The 21,449-nt window shown below is 51.5% G+C and overlaps 1 protein-coding gene across 3 annotated transcripts in view; it reads right to left on the reverse strand.

Moving 5' to 3' along the window:
- Positions 1–614: 614 nt before the first annotated feature.
- SMOX (spermine oxidase) overlaps positions 615–21,449 on the reverse strand; it is a 38,719-nt gene continuing 17,884 nt past the window's right edge. The window contains exons 2-8 of one of the 3 annotated variants that reach the window (XM_081096808.1): positions 11,875–12,108; positions 9,376–9,602; positions 8,502–8,541; positions 5,195–5,368; positions 4,275–5,034; positions 3,433–3,593; positions 615–1,088 (exon numbers count right to left, since the gene is read on the reverse strand). In XM_081096808.1, coding sequence (XP_080952934.1) covers positions 951–1,088; positions 3,433–3,593; positions 4,275–5,034; positions 5,195–5,368; positions 8,502–8,541; positions 9,376–9,524 — 1,422 coding nt within the window. In that variant the 5' untranslated portion in view covers positions 9,525–9,602; positions 11,875–12,108 and the 3' untranslated portion in view covers positions 615–950. Of the gene's footprint in view, positions 1,089–1,528; positions 1,619–3,432; positions 3,594–4,274; positions 5,035–5,194; positions 5,369–8,501; positions 8,542–9,375; positions 9,603–11,874; positions 12,109–21,449 lie in introns of all 3 variants that reach the window. The other 2 variants (XM_081096809.1, XM_081096807.1) reach the window with 2 other exon arrangements.

Consider the following 21,449-nt stretch of genomic DNA (forward strand, 5'->3'; position numbering starts at 1 on the left):
TGTGTAGGGTGTGAGATAGTGTATTTGTGTGGGGGGGAGGGCAAGTATGTAAGGGGTGTGTTTGTCTATGTGTGTGTTTTCACTCAGCAAAAAGAGCAAAAAAGACTACCCCCCTTATAAGGGGTAGGCCCTTTGAACACAATAGGTGGGAAACCCTGAGGGATATCCACTTGCCCCAAAAATGGCCAAACTGTCACCTTCCCAGAAGTCAACAGAGGCCACCTGAGGGCCTGACCCAGGGCCCAGAGCCAGGTGATACTGATTAATAATTAACATGGCTGATCTTGGCACGGAGCCACAACAGGTGTCCTCTCCCACGGAACGCACCTTCATCCATGTGGCCATGTCATCCAGTTAAGCTCTGAGAAGTCCAGGAAAGGGCCAGAGGCAGTTCCAGGCCTATCCTGAAGGAGCTGGGGCTGAGTAGTGAGGGGCCCTTATCTCAGAGGGGCCTCCCCAGGAGGAAGGCAAACCACCACAAAGGAGTGAGGGGATATCCCTTCCCGTCAAGGCAGGCACAGCCAGGCCACAGCTCCGCCACCATCCTCTCACTCAAAGGAAGTGTAATAAACCACACACACACTAGTACACGTCTGAGAAAAAACAGGAGGAGCTGAGGAGCACAGGAAGGACAAGCCTCTTTTATTATCCCAAAATGCAAAGTATTGAAGGCACTTACAATAACAAGGTGGGAGGGGAGGGGGGCATGGTAGGTCGGAGGTCAGAGCACAGAGGTAAATCAACAGGCCCCACCCTAGTCACCACCCGGCATGGAGAAAAGGAAAAGCTACAAAACCAGGTCTGAAGCCAGTCAGGGTGTCTAGCTCTACAAAAGGTACAAATCATCTACAGAGGATTAGGAAATTAGGGGCACATGGCATCAAGAGGCAGGGTTGGCAGTCACGAGTTAGTGGTTCTTTAAGGAACGCACTCAGCAGTAACAAGGGACCTCAGGTCCCCTGCTGGAAGAGGTCTCTGTACATCTCGATGAGACGAGCAGCTTCACGCTGTCCAGAGAGCAGAGCACCATGGGTGGTAGAGTAGTACTTGCGGTGGGTGGCCTCACCTGAGAACAGCACCTGCATGGGCTGGGAGGGGGATAGGGAAATGAGGGTGGAGGAGTAAGAGAGGCCAAGAGTCTACCTATCTGCTCCAGAAATCCCCATCCATACTGTAAGTCAGAGGTATGAGTAAGCAGGTATTGCTGCTTCCACAGGATGAGGAGTTGCCCACCCCACGTGGCCACCTTCTCCTGCTTCTGCCCCAAGCACCAGGCCTCAGTTCTGTCTGCTCTGAGGCTTTTAGAAATTCTGGCTCTGCAGTCTCAGAGGTTCACTGTCCCTCTTTACCAGTGAACTCAGGGAAAGCAGTTTAACCTCCCTAAGTCTTGGTGTGCTCATCTGTAAAATGGGTTCATACCACTGCTTCTGAGGGTTGTTGAAAGGATTAAGTGAAATAATGTATCTAAAGCACTTAGAACCTGGAAGAACATAAGCACTCGATAAAGTTAGGCGGTAATTTAACAAACCTTTATGGAGCCCCTGTTAGGATCCAGGGACTGTTCTGGGCACTTGGAAGATAAAAGGTGACCAGGCTGCTGCTTTGAGGAGCTTCCTTGCTGGTGGGGAAGCCAGACACGAAACCCAATTATTAACAGTGTTATATGTGACGTGATGGGTGTCTGAGTGAGGCGCTGAGAGCCTAGAGGAGAGGCTCATGGTTGGGGGGGACACACAAAGCTTCCCAGACAACAGGACCTTTGGACTGCTTCTTGGAAAACGCTGGGTAAATAAACAGGCAAAGGACGGCAGGAAGAAGGAAAGGGGGCAAAAATGCAGCAAAGCAGACCGTGTTCAGGGGACAGGGACAATTTTGGTAGAGCCAGGCCTCAACCTCGAGAGAGCAGGCTGTCCAGCTGGGCTCCAGGCAAAGCACAAGTGCTCACATCTGAAGCTTGAATTTGGACTTTCCCAGGGCTTCTCAAACGGAATGTGCAAAAGCACCAACTGGGGGCTCTGGCAGAGTGAAGTGTTTAACTCAGCAGGTCTGGAGTGGACTGCGAGTCCGCATTTCTAACACATTCCCACGTGATGCTGGGGCTGCTGGTCCACAGACCACCCACTTTGAGTAGCGAAGCTTTAACCCACCAACAAGGAGCACACAGAGCGGGTGAAACTGAAAGGGGGGACTCATATTATGGCCGAGGGCAGGCTGCCTACTCCCACACCCATTCTCCTTTCTCTTCAGGAACAAAGCCCTGATTTTTAACGGGGTCCACTGCCATCCAGAATAAAAATGATGTATCCCAGCCTCTCTTGCAGCTGGTATAGTCATGCGGCTAAGTTCTGGCCAATCGGCTTCAGTGTACTGTTGCTTAGAGACCCTGATCCAGCCCCATGTGTCCCCCCGACCTTCCAGCCTGAAATGCAGATGAGAGAAGCAGCCTCTGCAGCCCTCTTGGACCACTAGGAGGCCTTGAAGATGAAGCAGGCTGCTAATGGTATGAGGTCCTGACACCTACTCTGCATTTCCTTTTGTGCGATGGAAGTAAACTTCCGTCTAGTTTAAGCCACAGCTATTTTTATTTGGTTTTGCTTCTTAGGAGGATGGCTGTAGCAGCAGTGAGGGCTTGTCCTTTCTCCCCGGAGCACAGCCAGGGCAGGCGCCACGCACCTTGCTGGTTGGTTGACTCCACATTTGGCGATGGAGAGAGGCCAGTGGAAGCACCAACTCCACCAAAAAATCGTTTTAAATGTAATTCTGTTGGGGTTTTAGCATTTATTGTGTGTGCAGAGAGGGACTCAAAAATACTTTATGGGGACAGAAATATATATATAATTATTTCTCTCCTAGTTATTATCTTTCTCGATGTGTTATTTATTATAAAGTTGATATAATTTGGGGGAGGAGAAGTATTCTCAATTTTATATCCTAAAACATCTTGGCAGGTGGGCTGAAAACATACTGGGGAAACTTACTTTCATTGAATCAATGCTCTCCTATAGAGCTTCCCATGATGATAGAAATATTCTATAGCTACATAATCGAACATGGTAGCCACCAGCCACAAGTGGCTACTGAACCTGAAATGGAGGTAGGGCAACTGGGACCTAACATTTTAATTTATTAATTTAAATTTTAATTAATCACATGAAATGTGACCAATGCCTACCATATTGGACAGCACAGCATTAAATGGCCGTTTTTATCATCTCAAGAAAGCGCTTAACGCCTCAGTTTGATTCCATCTTTTCTTCCAGATGTTAAGTGCACAATTTCTTGTTTTCTCTTCCATTACAGGAGGTATTCCACCCCTGTCTCACCTGGTACCCCTCCGTGAATACACTTCCTCCTCCTCCGCCTGGACAAACACACATGCAGAATACGCACAAGCAGCCCTCCAGGCCTCCTCGCCCTGCCCCCCACACTCACCGCGGTCTTGGAGCTCTCGGTGTATGGCAGGGGCTTGGCCAGCTTCTCCACGTCGGTCCCCGTTGAGCCCACCTGCGTGTACGAATAGGAGCCTCGGAAGTAAGGGTTGCTGCCCCAGGACGAGCGCAGGATTCGCCGAGGTTTGGGAATGTTGGGGTTCCCTGTTGGAGAGTCAGAAGAGCCAAGAGGAAGGAGGATAAGCAATGGCCACACAAAGACACCCTGAGTAGAGCACTCCCTGTCCACCTCCGGGGTTCCAGGAGGGCCGGGCTGCTGTGGAGAGGCTTGGGGGATGGAGGAGGGAGGCCGAGTTCAAGCTGCGTACCCCTCAACTCCTGTGACCCCGGCAAAACACCTCATCTCCCTGGGCCCTAATTTTCCTACTCGAGAAACATTCTAGAATCTAGATAATCCTGTTTCCTTCCAACTTCAGGGGTTCCTGTGGGGCTTTCCCAGGATAGTGGCTGAAAGATGTTCCACTAAAAGAATCCGACAGTAAAGCACAAATCCACCTCTTAGCAAGGCAATGGCTAGGATGCGGGCAATCTGAGGTTTTGCGGTGACATCCCAGTTTTTACCATCAACCCTTAGAAGAAACACAGAGCCTATGGTTTGGGGTGTCTCTGGCTCCAGACAGGGGGGAGAGAGCCCACAATTTAGGAGCCCAAGGCTGAGACGTGGCGGCCGGTGGCAGCTCTCCCAGTGGCCGTGCCACCTCAGTTTCGCAATCTGTGGAGAGGAGAGCGACCACACGGTTCATGGGATTCAGAGGGTCTGGCCAGGGATGGTGGGTGGGTGGCTGGAGGGGCGGGTGGAAGCAGGCAGCGGGCGCAGGGCCGCACCTGTGAACTGCCGCAGCATCTCTGTGCAGATCTCGGCCACCGCCTCGTCGTCGCACTTCTCCATGACGAGGGCCTCCTCCCCACAGATCCAGCCGCTCAGCACGTGGCCATAGCGCTCGGGCGGGTAGAGGACATCGAAGCCGCAGATCTTGCGGTACCAGAGCTCGGGCGGGTAGGTGAGGGTGCGGCTCTCCGCCTCGTCCTCCCACACAAACTGTAAGCTGTTGCACTCGGGGCCCCAGAAAGGCTCCTCGAATTCCAGGAAGATCTTGTCGGTGGTGCCGATGCCCAGGCGGTGGATGGCAGCCACCTTCTCGGCGGGCAGGCCCGGGCAGAAGAAGCTGGCGTGCTGCTTCTTGAGCACGCCCAGCGACACGGTCACGATCACATGGTCGGCCGGGATCACCTCGCAGTCCTCGCACTCCACCAGCACCGGCCACAGCTCTTCCTCGTCCGGCCCGCGCCCCTGCGGCTCCCCGCCTCCCTGGCCGCCCTCGCCGGCGTTGTAATTGTGGTCACCCTCACCACGGGGCTCGATCTCGGGACCCCGGGGGCGGCCCGAGGCCTGGTCCCAGTGCACGCAGCGGACGGCTTTCCCCAGCTGGATGACATGGGCCGGGATGCCCTCGGCCAGCAGCTCCACAACCCGCATGAAGCCCGAGGGGATGATGTGGTGGGCGCCGGGGATCTCCGTCCACTCCCCGAAGGCGCTCAGGGACACCTCGTCCATGCTGTGCGAGCTGCTCTCGCAGCTCTCCACCTGTGGGAAGAGCCAGAGAGGACCCAGGTGACTCACAGGGCTGGGCAGGGGTCAGGGCTGGACCTCCGGGCAGCGTGCCCTCCTCGGACCCAGATTCCCGGGAATGGCCTTCCGGGCTCTGGCACCGATACTCAACTGAGCTCCCACCGGGCAACGATACCTTCAGGTACTGCTGGATCATGGCGAGCTTCAGGCGCTTGGTGGCCTCCGTGTCCTCAGGGTCGTTCCGGATGCGGTTGCGCACCTCCTCCCGGGTGAACACCCCCACGCTGTTCTGACTCTCAGCATTGACTGGTTTACCGTGCCGGAAGAACTCCTGGGTCAAGTTATAGACCTGCCGGGGAGACCCGAGGGGGCTGAGCACACACTCCCTCATCGCCCTCCATCTCAGGCCCAAGGGCCCCAACACTTCCCAGATGTCCCCAGAGAGGCCACGCCCACGGCCCCCTCCCTTGGTGCCTCAGGTGGTGCTCCCCACTGCACTGAGACTCAACAGGGTCCTGGTTCAGGGATGGCAAGCTCCCCCCGGGGGCAGCCAGCCTCCTCCGACCGCCCTCTAAGGCCACCCGGGCCTGTGAGGGAGCTGGGCCCCCGCTTAGAAAAGGGGAATGTCTGGTGCCTGTACAGTTTGTGGGAAAGGACCCACCCCTCGTGGCTTCTACGTGGCCAAGCCAACAACCCACTTTAGAACCTAGATCCGCACACTTTTCCCTTTTCCAGGATCCAAATGCACAAACCGCTTCCCTGCCACCTCTGCCCAAGCCTGTCTGCTTCACTCTCTCCCGTGAGGGCAGTCTGGGGCGGTGGCCTGGCCAGTGTTTTGAGGGAGATGGAGCGGAAGGTGCCCTGAAGTCTGATCTCCCAGGAGACGCTGCCTGGCTCTGCTCAGATCCACACAAGGTGCTCCCTTTACGGTGGGACTCAGACTCAGGTAAGGAAGATGCCATGTTGGGGCAGGGTATGTGGAGGGCAGGGAGGCCCCAGTGCGCCAAGGAATGGTAATGCACTTCACGGGCATATTTTGTCAAGAACTTCACCCCACACCTCATCAACAGAAAGAAATGAACAACCCCTGGCCTACTGCCTTCCTGCCTTTGTGGTATATCACCCCCATCAAACACTGGGCAGGTCTCCCTGAGGAAAGGAAGCCAGTCCTGGATCAGGCATGGGATTCCCCAAAAGGCAAGGCTTAAGCTCCAACATTCATCAGCAAACGTTCACTGGGCTCTTTGCCGGACACAGGTTGTAAAAGTAAGCTAGACAGACAGAGTCCTAAACCCCTGCCCTAAAGTTGGGGAGACACCATAAAATGTGCTGTGACAGGAAAGCGCCCAGGATTTGTGAGATCAACCGAGATAACCGTGGACAGTCAGGATAGAGTCAGGTTGGCAGTGGGAGGGAGAGGACAGGTATTTCGGACAAAGGAACAGCATATTCAAAGATGAAAGAGAGGAAGAAGGGGAGAGAGAACGTAAGATGCCTTGTGCTAAAAGTGGTTCAATGTTGCTGAAGTGAACAGCACGGAAAGAGATAACTTTGGAGAGGCAGGCAGGAGCCCAGCATGAAGGACTAAGGGGCTTGTCAAGGACTCTGGACTTTATCCAAGGCCCTGGCATCATTGAAGCGTTGTGAGCATAGCCACACACCCCCTCTCCCTCCCGGAACACTGGAAATGCAGGCTCCCTGGCCAAACATCTGGGGCTGGTGCCTATTAACGGTGTGCTTCCCCTCCTAAAGTGTTTGAATTTGGTCAAGCACACACATTCATGGGAATGATCTGCCCTTTAACCCAGCCCTGGCATAGACTTTTGGGCTGCAGGGTGGAGGAGGAAAGGCGGCATTGCCCATTCCCAACCATATATCTCCACAGGAGATATAAACATGAGTTAAACGCCTCTGAAGTGTAAAATATAAAGAAGTAAATGAGTGAAATTGTTTATATTTCCTCCCTTCAGTCACAAGATGCTGGGTGCTTGGCCTTAACTAGAGTTCTCAGCAAATTCCTCACCCAGTGCTACTGCCAAGGAGTCAGGCTTTCAACTTGCCTTCTCCTCCATGGGTTTTTCCTTGGGTGATAACCAACATGCTACCCAGTCCTTACCTTATGTTGACTAGAGGCCAAAATGCCAGCTGAGTAACAAATTCAATCCATCTACGAGACTCTTCACTAGTGAGGACAGCCTTAACTGAATATGGGTTTTTCATATGGGTACAATCGCCTGCCCTGGGTCAAATGACACCTTTCCAATGTCACCCAAGGGAAATGAGTGTAACAGCTAATACTCACCCCAATTCTCATTAAGCACTTTTCATCAGGATGTCATTTAGTCCTCATGACACTATAAAGTAGGTATAACTATGTCCATTTTACAGATGAGGAAGGTAAGGCTCAGAGAGGCTCAATAACTTGCCCGAGATTACACAGCTAATAAAGGGTCGAACTGGTATTTGAATCAAGGTAGTCTCACTCCAGAGAGTGAGCTCTATACTATTGCAACTCATTTATTTGTTAACAAATATAATGCATTCAAATGAGAAGCCCTTCAAAGTCATCACCCTTGGAGGAGGCTGCCTATCTGTTAGGAAACCACCCTCAGGCCGGGCTTCCCGTGCTTAGAGCGCACCACTTCAGAACAGCCTCCAGCATCGGTGGACAGCCACACAGGGAGCTCTGTCTCTGGACCTCATGGTTAACACCCTTTCCTTCTCACATACAGCATCACCACCCAGATCAGTAACCCACCTTATCCATCTTACTTTCTACAACTTACACTCTTGGTTTTCAAATATCAAACCCACAGCAGAAGTTGATGATGATCTCTTTTTAAGGGTTTAAAAGAGCAAGTCAGTCATGGACCCTAAGGGTCATTCTCAAAAGGCATCCATGCTTGAAATACTCACAATCAGAGCATGACTGATTCCCAGTAGACCAGGAAGTTCCATTTTGAAGAATACTAGTTCTTATCTACTCATGAACAATTCCGTCTCTTTGTACATGAGTGAAAACACATAATACCATGGGATTGCACACAACATACCTTGTGGGTGCACACACACTGAGCCAGCCTCCCTAAGCAGGAACTACCCCAAAACAAAGGTCATATCTCCTTTCCCATGCCCATAGAAAATGTACAATAGGTGTTTGTTGGCCAATCTGTGGGCCTCCAGTGAAGGGTTGTTATATTATAACAACAAGGTATCAGAAAACAGGGCCTACATCAGTGATGGCGAACCTTTTGAGCTCGGCGTGTCAGCATTTTGAAAAACCCTAACTTAACTCTGGTGCCGTGTCACATATAGAAATTTTTTGATATTTGCAACCATAGTAAAAAAAAGATTTATATTTTTGATATTTATTTTATATATTTAAATGCCATTTAACAAAGAAAAATCAACCAAAAAAATGAGTTCGCATGTCACCTCTGACACGCGTGTCATAGGCTCGCCATCACGGGCCTACATGTTACCTTGCTTGTCCAGTGCAGTTCACAGCAACACTGAAAGATACTAAAAATATCGACATAATTTTTAAAAACCTGGTAAGACAAGGATGTGTGCCACTTCTATCCAACACTATACTGGAGATACTGGCCAGAAAATAAGGCAAGAAAAATAAATAGTCTTAGGCTGTGCTGTTCAATACAGTAGCCACTAGACACTTGTAGCAATTTAAAATTAAATAATTAAATATTTACTTACTCAGTTTTACTACTACATTGCAAGAGCTCAAGAGCCACATGTGGCTAATGACTACAATACTGGATAGTACAGGTATAAAACATCTCCATTATTGTAGAAAGTTCTATTAGACAATGCAGGTCTGAGGATTAGAAAGGAAAAAATAAAATTCTCATCTATTTTTGTATAGAATTATATACATAAAATTCCAAAACATTATTAGAATATAAATTAGCATAACATATTAACAGATATAGTATTAGAATTAAAGTAATAATTTACCAAGGTAGTTGAAATCAATATGTAAAATCAGTTATAGTTCTATATTCTAGGAACAACTAGAAAATAAAATTGTTTTTAAATTACCATTTACAAGAGTACCCAAAAGCAATAACAACAATCACTGCCTAAGTACCTAGTAATAAATCTAATAAAAGATGTTTGAGGCCTTTCTGGAAAAATATTTAATCATGTGTACCAACAATCTCTTAATTAGTAGTTCTCTACTCATCATCTTCATTCTATCCACAAATGGTCCTGATATTCCAAATGCAGGGCCAGAGAGTGTGCAAGGACATGACCAGGATCTTAAAGGACTGCCTGCACACTGCCAGGGGGTTCCCTGCCCCTACTCAATGCCTACCTGGCCTGTTAGCACCTCACCTCGTTGTATAAATCGCTGAATTCCTCAACCACGTCCTTGGGGATCCGGCGGCCGTGGTTGGTAAGGTAGCAGGCCACGCCATTCTTGGAGTAGAGGCTGATGCGGCCCACGCTGCGCTCCCCATCGGTGGTCTCTTCCAGAAGGCCATTGGCTTCTGCTAGATGATAGATGGGATTCCCCTGGGAGCCATGGATCCAGGTGGCTCCCAGCTCAAAGGTCGAGTGTCCTGATGGTGACAACAGTAAGACCTTAGAGGCGTAGGAATTTCTTCAGAGAGGGCTAGAACACTGCCTCACCCTCCTTCTTCCAGGAGAATCATTCCACCCCCACAAAAGGAAAGATGGGGATTAGGGTCCCCCTCTGGCAACCAACCAAAGTTTGCAGTGAAACTGTATGTGGCACAAAATGGATTCCACTTTATAGCTGAGATAACTGCTACCTGAATGACTCAGTGATTTGCCCCAGAGTCACCACACTGGACTAATTAGAAGTGGGTAGCCCAGAGGACACCAAAAGCCAAAAACCCAGTGCCCTGCTTCGAGTGGGTTCCTGGTGGGCCCTGAGGGCATTTTTTTACTAATCAATCTTTAGAGCCTCAGGTTTGAGGCTCCCTAAGAATCTTGCCTGGTATTAGCTCCCAATAGGGACAGAATGGGGCCAGCATCCTGGAGACCCTACTAACCCTGGGGACCCTCCCCAGGGCAGAGCAGGGAGCTCCAAGTCACACAGCCACTGGGAGGTGATGGCTAGGAATATGGTACCCTTCCTGGCTCCAGACGCTCAGCAAAAACAGGAACAAGGGGAGTAGCTTGAGGTCAGCTGCAAGGTCAGTGTCACAGCCCTATCCATGAGGCTCTGCCAGGAGGTGGGGCAGCCCAAAGCAGGTCCCAGTCTGAGGATATTTCCTAGCCTCTCCCACATGCTTCTCCGCCTGTGTCATCCTTGCTACACTGCTGCATCTGAAGAGTACCAGTTACTATCTCCAGGTCTACACACAGTGTCCCTGGGGCCTCTCGTCCTTGACCCCTGCTCTTATCACTGAGATTCACAGCTACAATCTCACACTGCAGCTAGCCCAACTGCAGCTTGGGCTTTCAGCCCTGGGTGTCAGCACACACAACACACGCACATATGCCCTTGCCTGGACACGCTCTCCCCTCCCCTGGCAGGTCTGCCGTGGTGTTCCTCACATATATCATTCCACACTTATCACCTCAGCCTTCTCACTACTATCCAACCTCCCCCAACACTTGAGACCCACCCAACCTCCCTCTCCCAGAGAAGGCTTCCTGCCGGATTGTGCATCCTCTCAGGCTCCTGCAGCCCCATCTCTCCCTCCTCACTACCTGTACCATCATTTCACTGCACAGCATGTCTTGGCTGTCAGCTATCACTGAGACTGGGCTGTTTGCCCTGCCTTCTTCTGCCTCCATCTCAGAATGTCTTATCAAGACTCAAGAACCACAAATGCAGCAGCCCCCTCTCTAAGACTCCAGGCCAGCTAATCAGGTGTTAAGCAAAGAGTCTCCCCCTTCCCTGCTGGCTGTCCCCACATTTACAAGTGCCCTGGATGCACTTTCATCCTTACTGCTAACATACTCTCCTGCGTGTGCCAGGGGACAACAGATGCAACTTCATGTACGCTGTCCAGTACATGCTATAGGGGAAGAGTCCTCATGTGGCCAAAGTCTCTGAAAGAAGAAAGTACCCAGGTGTCCTCAACCTCTGCTTATTCTAAGCCTGACCACCTACTTCTCTTGCCCACCCATCAGAAGTGGACACACAGAATCTTCTTGGCCTTGCAGCCCGTGAGGGAACAGCCACGGACACAAAATCCTATAGTCAATACAGCCCACAGTCCATGGTCCCTACCTGCTCAATCTCTCAATGGCCAGACCCCCTGGCTGGGAAGCCCTGGTCTCCAGCGGCATGTCAGGCAAGACCCCATCTTCTAGAATCCCTGGCGTAATCTGCCCACCCCTGTGGTAAGTCTCTTACCCCGGCTGCTTTCTCCAGAGTCTTCATTACTTTGCAACCTGGACAGACCCTTTTCCCAGAGACCTGCCATAATCCACAAGGAGGCCCAAAATCCCCTTACACATCCACTGCCCTGAGTTTCTATTGTCCCAGCTAACTCTCGGTCATGATACACTAATTCACACCCAAAAGTTAATGACTAATAGAAGCTCACAGAATTCCCCTTTTTGTGAAATAGAAACTGGTCCGTCCACTGCTAAGAGAACTTGGTTCTGGGTATCCCCTCCCTCCTAAACACTGAACCCTAGGTCACATTCCAAAAATGGAGGCCAGAGCCCTATCCTGCCTACCTCAGAGGGCTACTGAGAGGACAAAGGAAGCTTTTGGAAAACATCCAGGCAGCATGCATGGTGGAGGAACTACCCCAGAGAAGCTGCTAAAGCAATGAGATTTCAGGCAAGGCCACGGCACTGGGGGTAAGAAGTGGCTTTGGGAGGTAGCTGGGCTGAGGTGGCACTCACCGAGTTTCACGCTTTCCACACGGCCTCCGATGCGGCTAGAAGCCTCAAGCACAGTGACATCCGTGAAGCCCTGCTCCAGAAGTGCTTTGGCTGCAGCCAGGCCAGCCAAACCGGCACCGATCACTACCACACGAGGCTGTCCCCTTCTCCGGAGGCCACGACTGAGAGGGTCATCCGCACTGTCGCCACTGGATTCACAACTTTGCATACCGTCCGCACTCGCCTCCTAGGAACCTGCAGGGAACAGGAATGCCACAGCTCACCTACTATACCTTCACTTCCCACCTGCCCCAAGGGGCGTTCACGGGCTCTGCTCTCAAGGGGAGACCTCGAGTCCACCCTGTCCTCCTCCAGGACCTGGAAATAAAAGCCATCTCCATGGATGTGGGGAGGGAAGAAGAGACACACAGAGGGAGAGTAGGAGGAAGGGATGCACTGTGGGCCCGCACCAGCAAGCAGGAGAGCTGGGGGCCCACCTGGAGCCCCTGAAAGCCATCAATCCCATCCAAAACCTGTTAGGCACTACCTCTTGCCCAAGGCTGAGAAACAAGAGCCAGCCAGGGAGAGAATGACCAAGAAGGTCAAAGTCAAGAGAAACTGCCTGGCGCTGGACCAGCTGGGCCAGCACAGCCGCTGTGGTTCAGCCCCCACCAGACTGAGGACGCTCACACTGACCCCAGGATGCTTGCATGGACTTCAGGATGCTCACACCAACCCCAGATACTCTCCCTCTTCTCTCCCTCCCTTGCCTAGTTCTTCCCTCACACTCTCTCTTTCTTGCCCCTTCTCTTCTCCTCTGGATTTCTGTTGCTCTCTCACAGCCTCAGTGAGGTGGCAATTTGGTGGGCAGGACCTAGTCCCGCCCTCCCCCCAAAAATGCCACGAGGCCGGTGTTGGATGAGCCTCTGCTATTCCGGGTAGACCTCTGGTTGTTTTCCCCAGCCATCCAGCCCCTCAGTCACCGCAAAGCACCAAGGAGCCCAGGAAACAGTGAACCGTGAGGACCGTGGCACCAGAGGCCAGACATCAAATTGACAGTTACACTGAGCCAGCTTGCTCAGAGACGCCAGGCCAGGCAGCTGATGGCTAGGAGGCGAAGGGGTCCCTGAATCGGGCCCAAGGGCTGGGAGAGGCTATCTCTCTATTCCCAGAGTGACCACAAAGGTCTGAAGGTGTCCATGGGTTCCTTCCCTGGCCCAAGCAACTTAGATTCCAGTTGCCTTTGCTGAGGTTTCAGTGGCAGGAGTTGCAGACTACAATAGTATCCAGGACCTAACAACAGGGAGCAAATATGGGTGGAAGGTGGTTGCTGGGCAGCGGACAGGGGGCATCTAAAAAGCTGTCACCTGTACCTAATACGGCATATTCCACCAAACAGATATGCTAAAGAATGTTCATAGCAGCTTTATTCTTAATAGTCAAGGCCCAGAAGCAACCCAAAGGTCCAGCCACAGGAGAATGAATAAATCTATCGTGCTATGTACAGCAGAGCCACGCAAGGAAATAGTTCTCAGCAATAATCTCAACAACATTGCATTGAGCAAAAGAAGCCAGAGATAAAGGAGTTCATACTGTATGACTCCATTCATGTAAAATTCACAAAGAGGTCAAATCAATCTGTGATGACAGAAACGAGATGGGAACTGAACAGGGCCAGGAGGGAACTCTCTGGAGTGGAAGAATATGTACCTTGGTGTGGATGGTGGTTACAATCCTATATAATAAAACCCTAATATGAAAATTGACCAAACGGTGGAACGACTGGTCACTATGAGATGCACTGACCAGTTGGGGGCAGCTCCTGTACTGAGCATCTGCCACCAGAGAGGGAGGCAACTGGCGGCGGTGGCGGCAATCAGGGAGTGGGGGGGCAAGGCCAGCCAGCGGGTGGCGCCAGGCCACCAGCCAAGGCAGGTGCCAGTGGGGCTCCCCAATCGCCCTGCCCACAGGTCACCTCGCAGAGGGAGGCAATGTGGCAGTGGGGGGCAGGGCTGGCCAGCAGGCAGCACCAGGCTGCCAGCCAAGGCAGGTGCCAGCGGCCCCCCCCCCACCATCACCCTGCCCACTGGTTGCCCCACAGATGGCCCTGATTGCCAGCCAGGCCTAAGAACCCTACCCTATATATTGGGAATAGTCTCTTAGATTTAAAATTTAAAACCTGGCAAGGCTACTCTAACACTGAAAACACAGGCTGATGCAGCGATGCCGCATGGACTCTGGCTTGCACATTTTGTGGTCAGCCCTGATTCTGACACTTATAACTGTGTGACAAAGCCAATTACTTAACTTCTCTCTGCTTCAGTTTTTCCACCTATAAGATGGGGGAAATGGTACCACTGCCTCAGAAGGATCATGTTATAAACTACTTTTTATAATTAGGGCAAAAAAATGTAGCTGCCCATACAACAGCAAGACGCCTTTCATCTGTATGAAAAATATGGTCACTGGTGCATGCAGCATCCTGGAGTGTGAGAGGGATGTCCGACTGCCAGTTTAGGCCTAACATCCCCCAAGGAGTTCCGGATTGCAAGAGGACACAAGCTGGGCTGAGGGTCCCATTCTCCCACACCCCCATGCATGAATTTTGTGCACTGGGCCTCTAGTGTACATATAAGAATCCACAGAGTTGGATATTTAGAATTTGTGCCATTCCATATATGTGTGTGCCTACCTCAGTAACCATTCAGATATCCATTCCTGGCTCCCTATAAAGAAAATAATACCAGCACACTGACTTCCTTCTCCACACATCTCAAGGTATAGCAAAGAGTCTTTTTCTCAATATACTCAGGCTAAGAAACTGCTCCTCACCCCTCCCCCAGCCACTCCACCTCCCACACCACACCTGGGCATGGACTGCCTCCAAATGCCATCCAAACTCCCCAGGCCCAGGCCAGCTCAGTGCAGAAATGATTCATCAGTGGGCCGGAAGGTGGTGCCATGGCCCAGAGCTCCTGGGAGGGAACTCCCCAACTCAGACTGTATCCAGGTTTTCCCCATTCCTCCTCCCTCCTCCTTCTTCTGTCCCTCTACACCCCCTCCCCAGGCCCTCCTGATGTTCTATCCAGCTACATGGGGGGTCAGGGCTGCCTGCAGTCCTTTCCTCCCCTCCACTTCCCCCCTCCAGGTTCTAACAGGAAAGTAAATGTAGATAAAGGTGAGGGTACGGCTGCATGCACCCCCTGCCAGGGCAGCCAGCAGGGAGAAGGGGTCAGAGATTCAACGCAGGCAAGGAACCTGCTCTGCAGCAGGTCTGTAAACACACCGGGTGCTCCTAGCTGCCAGCTGCCACTGACGTCAGCACTGCTGGGCACCCAATGACGCAATGTGATGTGGCTCTGCTGCCACGCCCGTTCCCCGGGGCTGGGGCGCTCTGCCTGCATGCTTGTTTCTTGGCCTCCATCCCCACCCCCAGCCCTAGGCCACCTCCCCCAAAAAAAACCTCTTTTATTCAATAAAGGGATGGGATCAACACAGTGGTTCTCAAATCTTACTGGTGGATCCCCTTCTCAAAAAGCTCCTGTGGAGTCCAGAGTGTGGCTGGGATGAAACTAGTCTCATCAGGGAACCCCCCACTGCACTGTTGTGACAGTCGAATAAGGCCCTATGTGGAGGTCACAAGATTCTCAAAAGCGTCGTGTGTACAAATTATTTGTAAAGTTCCGTAGCTAAATTATGAGCAGACTGTCTTTGGGACCGGGTTCAGGAGTGGATTGTGGGAAGTACAGGCGAGCAGCTTGCCTTTAAGATGAACACAGAAAGAATCCTGAGTTCCCAACCATCAGAGACTTTGAACTCAGACATCACACCTGGGGTGCCACAGTAGAAGCAGGTAAGTGGGCTGTATAGGTCACCTGCACCCCTGACCTTCACAGCTCATCCCAGATGGGCCTGTCAACCCCTAGCACCCCCAAGAAGCCAGAGAGGCTACACGCACAGCCCACTGACGGCAGATAGGTAAGGAGTCAGTGCCCCATGTCCCCCATATCAGCCTTTGGAGCCAACACACCTCGGGGTCCAAACTGAAAGGGAGAGAGAAAATTATGTCCAGGGACACCTACTGTGTGCTGGGCCCCAGCTAAACGCTGAACTGGACTTTCAGGTGCCCTGTTATCTGACTGGGGGTGGGGAAAGCAATTTATTTTCCATTGGTTTGTGTCATCTTTCCCTTTCAAAAAATTTTTTTTAATTTTAAGAGAAAATGCCTTATTGAGGAAGAATCACGTAATGCTCCTCAGTGCCCACCTGCCCTTCTCTAGATTTGGGGAAATAAATAAATAAATAACATCCGCTCCTTGATCTGTATGCACAGGAGAAACAGAACACCCTGTACTTTTCAAGCAGATAAAGGAGAGAAGAAAAAAAAAGTGCTGGCTCAGCCAGGCAGGGAAGAGGAGGGGGAGGAGGAGGAAGAGGAGGAGGAGGAGGAGGGTTGGGAGGAGGAAGAGGGATGGGGAGGAGATGGGCAGGGGCACAGGACAACAGCACTTGCCTTCTTGTCCCTGCTTACATGCCAAAATGGGGGTGGGAGCCTGTATCCCCAAGTCCACAAGCAGGCCAAGACCGGCAGCTTCAAGGAATCAGGCCAGACACTGCATGAGGGCCTCACCACCATTCAAGAGGCCCTGCTGCCCACCCCCATCCTCCATCCCATTCCAGCCTGCAGGCCACCACCTCCCCCTGCTGCCCAGAGCCCACACTGCCCTGACTGACCTGCCCAAGAAACCAAACTGGAAAGCAGAGGGCAGCAGGGGGAGGAGAGAGGACACAGGGAACAAAAACCCTGTCCCCTGGCAGGGTCACCAAACAAGGATGAATGAACACTAGGAGGCCACCCAACGGAAATGGGCACTAGCAGCCAAGCATGTGTCAACTTCCCCACCCACCTTCTCTCAATATCCTCACCAGTTTCCTTTGTCACCCTGAGATTTACCCTCCAAGAACTGCCTCCCGATCACCAAATACCAGAGATATGTTTTAGTCCTGGCCTCCCACATGTGACCCTGCCCAGCCCCTCTTGGAAATGCCCAGAATTGAGCCGGGGTCACCACACATCGCCTGACGCTTTCCCCATGGCAGTTAAAACTGCTGGAGTGCCTGCCAGGCACTCCCAGGCTCAAAACTGAAGGCATCCTTCATGGAAGACCCGCCCTTATCCATCGGGTCAAACCATGTCAACTCCACAGTCCAGATAACCTTGCCTCTACACTCAACGTCCCCAGGCGGGGCCTGCCTCCTCCACCTGAACCAGGCATAAGGAAGGCCTTGGCACTTGACCCTCTGGACCTAGCTGACCTTTGTGACTTCAGTTTGCACTCTGCCTCCTCAAACATACACACGTACCCCAACTTCACTAAAGCTGAACATCCCCAGTGCAGCCCAGCTGAAGGCCTGTGGGAAACGACCTCCTGCACACATCAGAGGATCTGGCTCTCGGTTCTCTTACACGCACACCCATGTGCAGAGCGCTGTGGTTGTGCAGCTGTGTAGCTGCACGGTTGTCTATTGCTTGAACCACCAGCAAGGCCTGCTCCACTGATGTTCCCTAAAGCAACAGACACCCTGGAAATGTGAGCTGCTTATACTGGTTCTGCTCTGCAATCACCACTACCCGCCCCCTGCCTATTCTCAAAGCCTGGGCATCTCAGCCCCAGGAAATGCTGTTGCCTATTACTCTGGAGGGAGGCTAGAGCCCCACGATCACTGAGCAGGGCCACAGTCCCAGGAGTGAACGGACTGCAGGGATCCGGCGGTCCAGCTCAGAACAAGGTGCCCCTTCTCCTTAGTGCTGGAGTCCACTTCCCTCCCCATCAGGAGCTCCTACAACAAAACCGATGCCGCAAAGGGCCTTCTCCCCAAGTGCCCCACACCTTTCCAAGGTCACCCCTCACAAAATACAAAAAATGTCCACCCTTCCTTGGCTCCCTTCTGAACATAGGCTACTCCCAAATGTGCCTGCCTCCTGCCCTTTTCTCAAGGTCACCCAAGTGCAAGACCCATTTCCCAGAGGAGAAGAGCATGGCCAAGGCAGTTAGCCCACCTGGCTCCTCACCCCTCAGGGTCCAGCTTCCACCAGCTGAAGCACTCCAAACAGACCCACCCCTTCCAAACAGCAGCCTCCTCCCTTCCTCTAAGCCCCAAAGCTCCTGTGAGCTGTGGGGACCACCTGCACCCTCCCCAAGCAACCTTGGGGAATTCCAAGTCTCTCCTCTCAATGGGTATTCCTAGTGCTCAGTGCTCGAGGGCAGCAGCCCTACCTCAGTTTCCCTGGAGGGAACTCTACCTCAGCTTCCAACAGGAGGGGAGGGGGGCTTTTAAGGGAATCTCTTTGGACTGCCTGGCAGGTCTGGGAGGAATTTGGATTCTCGAGGGGCCCCCAGACAATGCAATTATTCTTCAGATGTAAAAACACCCAGAAATCCCAGACCAGCTGCTTTGCACAGCGGCCCAGACAAAGGGGCTCTGTGTCTGCCTGCAAGGCCCCTCCTACCCCTCAACCCAGGAAGGGGCTGGGCCTGAGCTCCCCCTAGCCAGACCCTCCCCAGTACTCCTCACCCTGCCCATCCAATCAGGAAGTGAAAGAGGCAGGATAGCTGAGCCAGGCTTGGCCAGTGACTGATGGGGGGGTGGGGGGGGGGGTGGAGTGGGAGAGGCAGACACAGGACAAGGACAGCCTATGAGCCCAGGAGACACAAGGAAAGGGAGAGAACATGGGCCTGGGAGCCCAGAGACCCAGGCCCCAGCTCAGTCTCTCCTTTGCCAGGTGACACCTTCTCTGGGAAATACTTGGCCAACACATCTGAACTCACCCCAAAGGCACAGCATCTGTACCCCGCATCAGATGCTTAACTGCCTCCTTTAGACCTGAAGCTTTCCCATCTATAAAATGGGGACAGGTTCAGCTACCTGGTGGGACTCAGAGAGAGAACAAAAGGAAAAAGTTCCCAAAGAGACTACTCTCTGTCTTGATCCTGACATCAATCAGACTACTCTCAACACTGTCTCAACTTACCCAGTTCTGGGGGTAGGGACAGGTATCAGAGATGGGATCATAAAAGGAACAAGGCGTGGGTGCCTCATTCCGTAGAGCCCTCCCACCAGCTATGCCCCCTCGAGACCAAGATGAGGAAGAAGCTCTGGGGAGGGCCCATCATCCTTCCTGGCACTCACACTTCTCTCCAAGCACAGCGTCTTTGTTAGCCACATCTCTTCCCCACAGCCAGATGTGTAAAGTCCCTAAAAGAACAGCTTTGAAAGTCTTTGTAAGCCTTTTCTGAAGTGGGAAGCCTGTACTACGTGGAGAGAGGCAGCCTTCGACTATATATTTGGGAGGGACATGGCCAACAGCACGGCCCACATAAGCACTAGTGTCATTCTTGGAGAGGTGAGCACTCTGGACCAGCCTCTATTTCCCATGATGCTCTGCAAGGCCAGAGAGACCCAGGTGGATTGTTCCAGGACCTCAGCTTATCGCTGCCTGAAGGGACAGACCCTGAAGACCACCAGCCTCTGGCTAGAAGCCTACTTGGGGACAGAGGAGGGGGAAGCAAACATGGAAAAAAGCCAGAGAAAGGGTACGGTCTCTGATGGGCATAACGTTCAGCTCGCAGTCTTGATGGCTGGAAAGACAAAGAGAGGTGGAGATGGGCCAGGACAGAGCCTACGACTGAATTCCTGCTCCCATACCAACCCCAACAGCTTTACCCCAAACTCCACCCTAGAGATCCTACCTTCAGCAAAAGCATGTGAGTGGATCATGCTCTGACAATAGAGCAGATCAAGTGCTGGTGTTGATGGCTTCTACACATCTCCTATGAACTTTAAAAATCTGGGCCAGACACCCTGGAAATGTGAGCTCAGCTTCCATCTCCAACCTCATGCCCTGGTTTCCCATCTGTGTGTGCATCTACCCGTAGATGTCCTGTCTGGCAGGACAGGCAGTCACTTGTCTGCCAGCAGGGCCCACATTCTTCCACTAAGATCCCAGATCTTACAGAAGCAGGCAAATCCCATTCCCCCTCAGCCCAGAGACAGGTCAGGGTTTTATATGATGACTATGCCACCTCTGGACACGCCTGGAGGAGATAAAATTGTCCAGACAGTAACTTCTGCCCCTAACCAGTGTGGCCTTTGGAGAGTCCATTGGCTTAAGCCTTGGTTTCCCCATCTGTAAAATGGGAATAATCTCTCCTACCCTTAACAAGGCTGGCCCTGATCCCAGACTCTATTAGCCAGTCTCCTGTGTCCCTGAGAAAAGTCCTAAAGGCACAGTTTTCACTATGGCTCCCTTAAGCAAACTTTAGGATGAGACACCCAGGGCCTAGGTTTCCTCCTTTTAAGCAGTACCTGACACCCCAACTTGGGACCCCCCTCCAGGAAGTCAGCACCCACAGGATTGTAAGGAACCACAAAGTTGGTCACTATCCTGGTTTACTACATTGGTGCCAGACTGCCCTTGGGGACAGCACACCAGACTGTGGGCACAAGAGGACAGATATGAAATGGTACTCACAATCACTCACTTCCCTGGAAGGAAGTTCTCCTAAAAGGGCTGATCCTAGAGAGAAAACCAGCCTCAAAACCACGGTGCCACCCAAATAGCCCTAGCAATCTTGAGAAAGAAGAACAAAGTTGGAGGGGTCACAATATCAAACTATACTACAAAGCCACCGTAATCAAAACAGCCTGGCACTGGCACAAGAACAGGCATATAGACCAACAGAACAGAACAGAGACCCCAGAAATCAACCCACACCATTAGTCGATTGATATCTGACAAAGGAGGCAAGAATATACAATGGAGCAAAGGCAGTCTCTTCAACAAATGTTGCTGAGAAAATTGGACAGGCAGATGCAAAAAGATGAAACTAGACCACCAACTTACACCATACACAAGAATAAACTCAAAATGGATGAAAGACTAAATGTAAGTAAAGAAACTATAAACATCCTAAAAGAAAACATAGACAACAAAATCTCAGACAGCTCATGTAGTAGAAGCTTCACCGATACATCTCCTAGGGCAAGAGAAACAAAGGAAAAAAGAAACAATTGGGACTGTATCAAACTAAAAGGCTTCAGCACAGCAAAAGAAACCAACATCAAAATGAAAAGGGAACCCACTGTATGGAACCTACTGTATAATTACCAGTGATATATCTGATAAGGGGTTAATTTCCAAAATATATAAAGAACTCATACAACTCAACAAAAGGAAGATAAAAACCCAATTAAAAAATGGGCCAAGGAACTGAATAGACAGTTCTTCAAAAAGAACATACTGATGGCCAATAAACTTATGAAAAAATGCTCAAGGTCATTAATCATCAGAGAGATGCAAATAAAAACGACAATGAGGTATCACCTCACACCTGTCAGAATGGCTACCATCAAATCAACAAACAGCAAGGGCTGATAAGCATGTGGAGAAAAGGGAACCCTCACTCACTGTTAGTGGGAATGCAGACTGGTGTAGTCACTGTGGAAAACAGTATGGCATTTCCTCAAAAAATTAAATATGGAACTGCCATTTTGACCTAGTGATCCCACTTCTAGGAATATATCCTAAGAAACAA

The sequence above is a fragment of the Myotis nattereri genome (assembly GCF_964212035.1).
Source record: "Myotis nattereri genome assembly, chromosome: 8".
In the NCBI taxonomy this organism is placed as follows: domain Eukaryota; kingdom Metazoa; phylum Chordata; class Mammalia; order Chiroptera; family Vespertilionidae; genus Myotis; species Myotis nattereri.